Genomic DNA, 10,000 nt, shown 5'->3' on the forward strand with positions numbered 1-10,000 from the left:
ATAAAGAATATCTCTTTGGATTTGAGACTTTAGACTTTGCAACTTTACAGATCTTCTTTATGCACCAAGAGCTTGTAACACTTCAAAGAGAAAGGAAAAATTTTAATCACATCATATGACCCCTTTAAAGATAATGAGTGCACATGAATTTAAAAATGGTGTGCATAGATCATTTTTACACCGTTACTTTTCAGTGAGAGTTTGAATGTGATTGGCTTATTCCAAACAGAGTACCATGCCTCCATTATAAATGGGTGTGCACACTTATGCAACCAAGTACATTTAGGCGTTACATTTCTTTTTTTTTTTTACATTCATTTTGTTGGTTTCAATATTACATTAAAGGCTAAAAAAAAGATCTGACTTTCTGCATTTTTACATCTCAAACAAAACAAAAACAACTTTAACAGGGGTGTGCAGACTTTTTATACCCACTTGTGTGGACCGATCTTGTGATTGTTTTAATCATGTGACCAGTCTTTAAGTGCATGTGATCGTCATACACCCACAGCCAAAAGGTATAATATACCATGTTTAGTTTGAAAGTCATTATAGATTATGGATATACAAAACTGTATGTTTACATTTATAATATATTAAAAAAACAAAACAAATACATTGTAGTCACATAGACATTTTACTGTATATGATATCTATGTCTCAGGTCACTTTGACCAATACAGCCTTTTATGAACCAAATCGGATTACTGAAACAATACTGCTGATAGCTGATAAATGGAGCCAAATTTATTTATTTAATGCCATGTCATCAGCAAAGATCTTCATGGCGAAAACAGAATAAATAACAAAAGTCATACAATTAACAAGAAGCTATATAACACATTTAAGATTAAAATAACAACACACAAAAAAATCTAAACTACATTCAGGTGATGCTTTTTTAAATACATCAGTTAAACACATCTCTGGATAAAATCGTTGTCTATTTACGTTAAAACAATACAGTCCAATAAAAAAATGTTTAACAGTCACTGTAGTGTGACAAGGAAGGCATAATGGTGGTGGTTCACCTTTTAATAAATAACTATGTGTGAGTCTTGTATGCCCTAAATGGCACCTAGTAAAAAGGAACTTGATCATACCTAGATTTGAAATGAATAAAAAAACCATTCTTCTTATGCTAGGTTTTATTCCATGCAACTTATTTCCATGGCATTCATCCCATTCCATCTGCCACATGTTATTAATATAAGAGTTTATAAATGGTCTAAGATCAGAGGGTAGAATTTGACACTCTAAATGTATTTAAGTTAAGAGCCTCCTTTGCAGCAATGTCTGCTTTCTAATTACCAGATAGGCCAATATGACCTGGAACCCAGCAGAAAAAGATACTTAAGTTTTCTTGCATAAAATATCTATTTAGCTAAGACACTTATGATTATGGGATGGTCAGATTCAAGTGCCTGAATGCAGGTGAAGATTAAGAATTACGTTCTTGTCCATTTTCTATATTTTCCAAGGCCAGCAGTAAAGCACGAACTTCAGCTGTAAAAACAGAACTGGGATTTGCATGCCATGACACTGATCTCCAATTATTGCTGCTGCCGATACATGATTATCTACAGGTCTATGGAGAGGAAAACGGCATCTCGACTCCAAGAATTTTCTGCCGATAGTCAAGCAAATTTAGATTTTAAGAAAAAATAAAACCAGATACAGCTATAGCAAAATTTTAATAGTGTTAATTTGCATGAACAAAACCACATTACCACATTAAACAGAAAGACAAGGTTTCCTTCATATGGTCTGTTATCCACAATGCATATTTAAAAAAACCCTGTAAAAACGCAAACATGATTGAAGTACATACCCCTCTGCTTCCTCCACTGAAACATGCCGCTCTTTTTCCATGTCAATTTTATTGCCTAAAAAAAACATCTTATAGTAAATGTTCACAGCAGATAACCAAAAATATTAGACCAAAATGGCTAAATGGATATAAGTCCAAGTTAGCTTTATTTACATAGTTTACAAAAACAAAACAGAATCATTGACGCAAACCTAATCAAATATAAGACAAATCCAAACTCTGCTGTATAGCAGCTCTAATAAGACAATAGTGTCATTATTCAGCTTAAGCCATGGTTTTTTCCAGTCCTTTAAAGATTTCAAGTAAATCCTTTCTGAGGTTGCGCAAGCAAGTTATAACCGATGAAATATTTTAAAGATGCGCAAATCTGGAAAAATGTGATATTCCCACGATTTTAAATCAATTTATATGAGTTTCCCAGGCTTTTACGATTTTTAAATAAATTCTCTCATATTTTCTATAACCTGGGGAACCCTGTAACATGTTTATATCTATTCGGCAGATTTGCCACCAAAACCAGTGGGGAAAATGAAAAAGACATTTGTAGAATTCAACTTCAAACTGCAAGACCAAATAAATAAATAAATAACAAACATGTGTTAAGACACAAAACATGAAGCATGTTAATAAATGATGAACGTTACTCACCTACTATACATAAACAGATCTCATTCCCCAACATTTTCCTTAATTCTTTTACCCAATTCTTCACCTGTCAAGAAGGCAAAAGTTAGTCTGTTAGTTTACAGCAAGAACAAATCATATTTACCGCATTTATCTACAAGCTGCAATACAGGGGATAATATTGTGTCTTGGAGCACAACAGAGAACTTGCCAACTGATTTAATACATTTATTGTTGGTTCTCATATATTTATTATTTGATTTTGATGTTTTAAAGTAGACGTAAGTGAGAAAACATTCACCTTCTGAAACGAGTCCTCATCTGTGACGTCGTAAACCAATATTGCGCCGTTGGAATCTCTGTAGTAGATGGGTCCAAGGGCATGAAAACGCTCCTGACCAGCAGTGTCCTGTGATAAACGTAAACACATTAAATACCAAAACTGTAACTCTAACAGATCAGATAATAGAAACTTTGACTGAGAAAATACTCTTTATCCCCTCAACTGAAAACTAGCAGCACTTATTTATATAATTTAAGACAACTCTTGAAATAGATTTAACATTTATTAAAAAGAATTGATTGTAGGTAGGATCTGGCATGAGCAAAGCTTACTGCTGAAACATACTCAGAAATACAGGGACTGGAATTAGAGCCCGTCCGATATATCGTTTAGCCGATATGAGCCTGTCGCCGATATCGATATCGGTATCGGCGAATATGTCGCCGATATGAACTTTTTTTTTTACAGAACATATAACGCAGATTAAATGCTTCTGAATGGTGTAAATACTTAGTTTGTCCATCAGTCACATCACATCGCGCGGCACGGAATTCTATTGTATTTTGTCGCGCGGCACGGAATTCTATTGTATCTTGTTGCGCCGCACCGCTCGCGTACGGTGTAGAATAGAACCAGTGTTAATTTTGACAGGCATTTTTGATTTAGTCTTAGTCTTTATCTTGAGACGAAAATGCTTAATAGTCTTAGTCACATTTTAGTCATTTGAGTCTTTCATAGTTTTAGTCGACAAAACGTTTTTGCATTTTTGTCAACTTTTAGTCATTACTTTTAGTCATAACTTTTAGTCATAACTGCAGTTACCAACATTTATTTTGGTAGCTATTTTATATGTAGTCTTCAAACAAAAATAGTCATTAATTCTTCTCTCTTTAGACTAAATCAATTAAGCTTATGAGAAATTTGAATCAAGGATTGAATTTGGAAAAACTTGAATAAATTATGACAATTTTCATTTTTGGGTGAACTATCCCTTTAGTAATGAAACAGGGAGCAACTTATACAAATTTTAGTTGTTCATATATAATATATATAATTTATAATTTTTGAAAAAGAAGCAGAATAAGACAATAAGACAAATACGAAAGAGATACAAATTAAACCCATTTTTCAGATACAGTAGGTTTACTTAAAATATTTAACATCTTTTGTTGGTTAACATTGATGACACGGATAGGTACTTAATTAGGAATGCTGTCCCTTTAAGACTGAAGGTATGCATGTAACACTGACACACGTTTCACCCACCTGTTTACGTTCACTTAATCCATAACCGACTGTATTTACGTGAGATACTCTACATACACGATAGACATTTGGACTGCTGTGTGTGTGTTTGAGCACTGAGAACTGATCACGCGCTGTATATAAGAACTGAAAAAGTGGAGCGTGTGCGAGAGAGAGCACTTCAAAGAGAGCACAGCACGATTCTGCCTATCCCCCCTTCACTAACTTTTAAGTTAATCGACAACGAATTGTGACTCCCGGGGAAAACAGGACATCTGGTCACCTTATCCCTACCCCTTCGGGTGCTGAAGCCATTGTTTCAGATTGCTAGTTCGCATTTTGGTAGCCTATCCATCCACTGCGGTTGCCATACTGAGACTAGATATGCCCCTTATCCGATTGCAATCCATTGACAGGGATGCACATTTTGAAGGACAAGACAGTAGCCTTTAGGATGTATTTTGAATGTCCGGTAGTCCTCAAATAACATTATAGTCCCGTCTTGTCTTGTTAATGAAGATGCGACATAAATTTTGTCGTAGTTTTTATCATCAGATATTAGTTTAAGCTCGTCAATGTCTCGTCTTAGTCACAGAAAAAATGTTTGTTAACGAATATTTTTCATCATCGTCTTCGTTGACTAAATGAACACTGAACAGAACCCATTATAATCAGTGATGTTGTCTACACTGGATGCAGTAAACTGATGCCTCGTTCTATTTATGACGTGCTGACACAAAGTTCAAAATGATTTTCAACGGTCGCTTTATCGCGTCCTGTTGCGGCACAGACACAGTAAATGTACATCTGTGACAATTAATATTTTTGCTCTCCTCACTATACATGTTTATCTTTCTTCAGAAAAAAATATTAGAAAAATAAAAAATTCGAGGTGTAATAAAGGCATTTAGGCCCATAAGTAGGCTTGCCGCGATAGACGGTGCTGATGGTGATACCGTTGTTAAGCCGCAACACCGGTTACGTCACTTGCCCACCACGGCACCGACCCCCACCGTCGTTTCGATTTTTTTATAGTAATAAGAATCATTTAGTTCAGTAAAAGAACAGACATTACAATTAAAAACTGAACGTGGCTGCTCAATGCAGCGTGCCGAACGACAGTCGCATCACACAGATCAGATCAGATTTATCCAGTGAGGAGAGTGAGTTGAGCTGACTGACAAGAAGAGAGAGGTGAGACAGACAAGACGATCGCGGATGGTTTAGTTTCGGAACGAGATGCAAAAGCACCTGTTTGGCAATATTTTGGATTTTGAAAAGCCTGTTGACTTTTGCCGTTTATCTAAGGTGATTTTGGAAGTTTTTTTAAACATTTGTTTCTTATTTAATTGGTTCCACAGTGTTTGCTGATTTTTACTTTATTTAAATTTTGTGCAATTTATTTATTTTATTTGACATCAAGGTGTATGCCGTGCCTCCAAGCTTTCTTATTCGTTTTGCTAATAAACTTTCTATGTCTTATTTTTTTTAGTTATATATTATACGTTTACTTATTTTCAGTTTTGTACCTATTTAAACTTTATGCAAGTTATTTGTTATTTTATATTAGGCATAGCCTGCCCTTTGTATGGTGTATTTTTATTCGTTTTGTTAATAAAAGTTGTATGTTTTATATATAAAGTGAGTTTGACGTTGTATTTTGTTGTTGCATTCAAGCAATTGACGCCGAACTGCCGCAAATTCGAAAGTGAAATCGGTGTTGTCAAGTCGATTAACCGGTGGGAAAATTTCTTCACCGTCACAACCCTACCCATAAGGCATTTAGGCCCATAAAGGCATTCGCGCAAAGTTTCACATTAAGCATTTTCCTCGCATAGAAAACAGTTATAAAGAAAACGCTTAACGTGGCTTAATGCATACAACACCTTACCTGATACACCAATGTATACACCTTACTGATGATGCAAACTATTGCAAGCAGATGAGCCCATATGAATGCAACGTGCTAAATTGCAAGTTAAGCGTTTTCCTCCCATAGAAAAGCATTATAAAGAAAATGCTTAATGTGGCTTAATGGACGAAGACAGTGATTATAAAAAAGGCCAAATTCGGTATACAGTTTATAAAAAATATATACGGTGTATGTGAAGGATTTCCCTCCTCCCCTCTTCGTTTCTTTTGCAGCTCGTAGTTCTCTTTTTCATGTTTTTTTTCATGTATTTGTATAAGTGCTGTTGCCAATGTAGCGATTCCATCTGCCATTCCATCTCTCATTTACTGCAGCCAAAAGTGTCTACATGTGTTTGGCGCCACCGAGTCATGTGATGGCATGACAACAAAATACAGCAGAGCAGGAGGAGCAATATGTGCATACGAGTTGTGAAAGGAGCAGCGTATATACACACACAGACATGTCTACTCTTTGATGAAGTGGGAGCAATGTACTAAGCGTAGAGGAAAGAAACTTAACCTAAAGTATCGATCCGATACCAATACCAACGTTGATAACTATACTATCGATATTAGGATCTATCCGCCCACCCGTTCTTGGAAGTAAAGCACAAATCTGACACTTTGAGCATTATTGTGTTTGACTCTCTTGACTCTGAAGTCAATAAATTAGTCAATGTGAAAGCAAAACTGTCCCCATTTACTTTTTTAAAACATGTTCCAGGTTTGAGTGTGAATCATTTACTTTACTTTACTTTTTACTTTTAGTCATTTAGCAGACGCTTTTATCCAAAGCGACTTACAAATAAGAAAAAGTAATTAAAACTAAAAGCTAAAACTCATATTTAAGAAAATAAAATAAATTAAATAAAAATGACAAATGCATACAACAACATTTCAAAACTAAACATTTAAAAGAAAACAAAAAAAAAAAGCTAAAAACAATTCAAAATATGAAAAGAAAATAATTTATCTTATTAATCTTTTATCAAAACATATTATATAGTTCAGCAAAATAAAATGTAATTTGCTTCGCGTCTGAAACATCTTTCATATACAGCCAACATGCCCTCCAATCACCGGGCTCCATTTTCTGGTAACGTTCACCTTTAACAATCCACTTAAAATAATATCTTGGAAAAACATCCAATCTTACTTTCTCATTAAATAAGAGAAATAGAATGTGAACAGCACCAGATTTCAACATCTATCCAAAACACAAACTTTGTGTAACAATCAATCCACTGAAGGCGAGCGTAAGTGAGAACCCAAGTGCAGTTTATTTACAGTGTGATCCAAACATCATCCGAGACTTGACTTGACATGAACAGACTTGACTAGAACAGACTTGACGAGGCATGAACAGACTTGACTAGAACAGACTTGACGAGGCATGAACAGACTTGACTAGAACAGACTTGACGAGGCATGAACAGACTTGACTAGAACAGACTTGACAAGGCATGAACAGACTAGACTCACCAACAGCGGGTTACAACATCAATACACGACAAGAGACAATGGCAACATGATGGCTACTTATAGCAAACAAGAGGGTCACATGACAAGAACAAACCAATGGGAACAAAGCACATGACTAAGACAACCAATCAGAACATGACACATGAACCAAAGAACAAATCAGAACATAACACACAGACAAGGGAATCACATGACCGAACAGGAAATTAAACTAAGATCATGAATACAAAGCAAAAGACATGAACACCAACACAACCCAAAACAAACCCTGACACTTTGCTTAATCTTTTATTCAAGATAAACCTCTACACAAGTGCTACATTCATATTGTGCAATATGTGTGACTCACCCATATAGCCAGATTTACTCTCTTTCCTGTGATGTTGAGCTTCTTCGTGAGGAATGATGCCTGCAAACAAAGGCATAAATTGCTATTAATTCTCAAGAGTCACATTTCCAACTTCGGAAATCTCATTTGATGTGCCACTTACTGCTATAATAATCTAAAGTCATTTAAACATAGCAGCTCAGACACCCTACTGTAATGTTCAAAAACATTTATAAGCATGTGTAATATAAAGTTACTTACAAACAACATAATGTACCTATTTCTTTTGGACATTTTGCCACGCATTACATGTTACATGCCTTGGAAAATTTTACTGATAACATGTAACAGGTTTCAGAGTGTTACGTCAAGGTCACAGCCGCCGGTTTTATAATCTGTTACACAGTAACATGGATGAACTATTACAAGTCCATCCTCATTCCACAGTAACCACACTGATGAAAACGTTGATGGACTTTCATTGTATTTAATGTTGGGTTTATACTATAGACATTTCAAAACAAAAAAAAAATACATAGCTCTTCATAACAGCTGTCATACTGATTATTTAAAGGGATAGTTCACCCAAAATGAAAGTTCTGCCAGAATTCACTCACCCTCATGTTGTTCTAAATCTGTATAATTTTCTTTCTTCTGCAGAACACAAAGAAAGATATTTTGAAGAATGTTTGTAACCAAACATGTTTAGTTACCATTGAAAAAAAAAAGCCATCTAGGTTTGGAACAATATGAGGGTGAATAAACATAAAAAAATGGGAGTAAACTAAGCCTGTAAATATATATTTAATGTTTCATAAAATAATATATGCACACCCTTTGCCTCAATAACAGATAACACCCACGTTACCGGTTATCAAGGCAATTGTTTTCCATATGTAATGTTTCTTGAGCATAAATTTAGCATATTAGAATGATTTCTGAAGGATCATGTGACACTAAACACTAAAGTAATGGCTTCTGAAAATTTTGCTTTGCTATCACAGGAACAAATTCCATTTCAAAATATATTAATATAGAAAAGTTATCATATTTGTTCATGTTTTTATATGATACATTACATAATTACTGTATTCACTGTATTTATCCTCATATAAAGTATTGCTGAGTGACCCCAAACTTCTGAACGGTGGTGTACTGTATGAGAAAACATTTATCACATGTTCTGTAATAAAGATCTCATCATAGCATCATTCAAGGGAGTTTTGAACAATGTGTGACATGGACTATTTTTTTTTAGTATACATGTATATATATATTATGCGTGTTGTTGTTAATGATGCAATAACTAACTAAAGTTAACTAGCAGTCAAATAACTTTGGGTATATTTGGTAATTATGTAAAATCCAGAAGTTAATGACATTTTCTGATCTTCATTCTGTCACTTCTCATCCACCATAAACAAATATTAGTGACAATATTTTGTGTGTGCATAAATCACAAATAAATTAAATGTTTTGGTTCTTATGAAAAATAGAAAAACTACGAAGTAGAAAGGACAGAAAGCTTCCCCAAACCGAACATACGCAAATTGTTGATGAATAACTTGGACGTTAAGTTAGCGCCCACATCAAGACTTGGGGTTACATGTATGTGAATGTTTACAAAGATTTGTAGTACAAAAAGTACAACAATTCCATGTGGTAACATGAAAACTGCAAGCATAATAATCATGCAAAAATTTGTCAAATTGTGTTATTAAGTCAAACTGTGTGCATTCAAAATGAAAGAATAGCATTTAGCATGTCACACTGCAGGCCACTGGTTGATATTTCATGTTAAAAAATCGTATGTATTTTTATATAGTTTATTACATACATTACTATATACAGTCAATAATTACAGTATACAGCAAGTTAATTATATATTGTAGTTACTGTATAATTGTACTACTGTAGTGCTATATGATCTATCACTATATAGGCCCATAATCTAGTGCTATAATGAAAACGAAACAGAATTACAAACTTGAGAGCAAAACAACTTAACAAGCTAATAAATCGACAAAACGTTTAAAATGTGTTTATTTCTATTACGCATGAAACCACAAATAAACGAGTGAAGACGGAGTCACACACGTAATGGACAGATCGAATCGGATTCACTGTAGCTTTGACTCTCTCACCTGAAGAGTGGTGATGTGTTTGTCGTTGAATTTGTTCTCGCAGTATCGCAACACCAGCGATGTTTTGCCGACGCAGCCCTCCCCCAGCAGCACCACCTTGAACGAGTACGTCTTCCCTCCAGCCGCCGCCATGCCCACACTCTTTGCCTGAC

The 10,000-nt window shown here is 34.8% G+C and overlaps 1 protein-coding gene across 1 annotated transcript in view; it reads right to left on the reverse strand.

The window, feature by feature from the left end:
- LOC107690748 (ras-related protein Rab-21-like) overlaps positions 1-10,000 on the reverse strand; it is a 13,907-nt gene that overhangs the window by 3,579 nt on the left and 328 nt on the right. The window contains exons 2-6 of the mRNA XM_016489155.1: positions 9,849-9,995; positions 7,726-7,785; positions 2,757-2,864; positions 2,480-2,543; positions 1,832-1,886 (exon numbers count right to left, since the gene is read on the reverse strand). Coding sequence (XP_016344641.1) covers positions 1,832-1,886; positions 2,480-2,543; positions 2,757-2,864; positions 7,726-7,785; positions 9,849-9,980 — 419 coding nt within the window. The 5' untranslated portion in view covers positions 9,981-9,995. The remainder of the gene's footprint in view (positions 1-1,831; positions 1,887-2,479; positions 2,544-2,756; positions 2,865-7,725; positions 7,786-9,848; positions 9,996-10,000) is intronic.

Source organism: Sinocyclocheilus anshuiensis, unplaced genomic scaffold, assembly GCF_001515605.1.
Source record: "Sinocyclocheilus anshuiensis isolate Anshui unplaced genomic scaffold, SAMN03320099.WGS_v1.1 scaffold3715, whole genome shotgun sequence".
Taxonomy (NCBI): Eukaryota; Metazoa; Chordata; class Actinopteri; order Cypriniformes; family Cyprinidae; genus Sinocyclocheilus; species Sinocyclocheilus anshuiensis.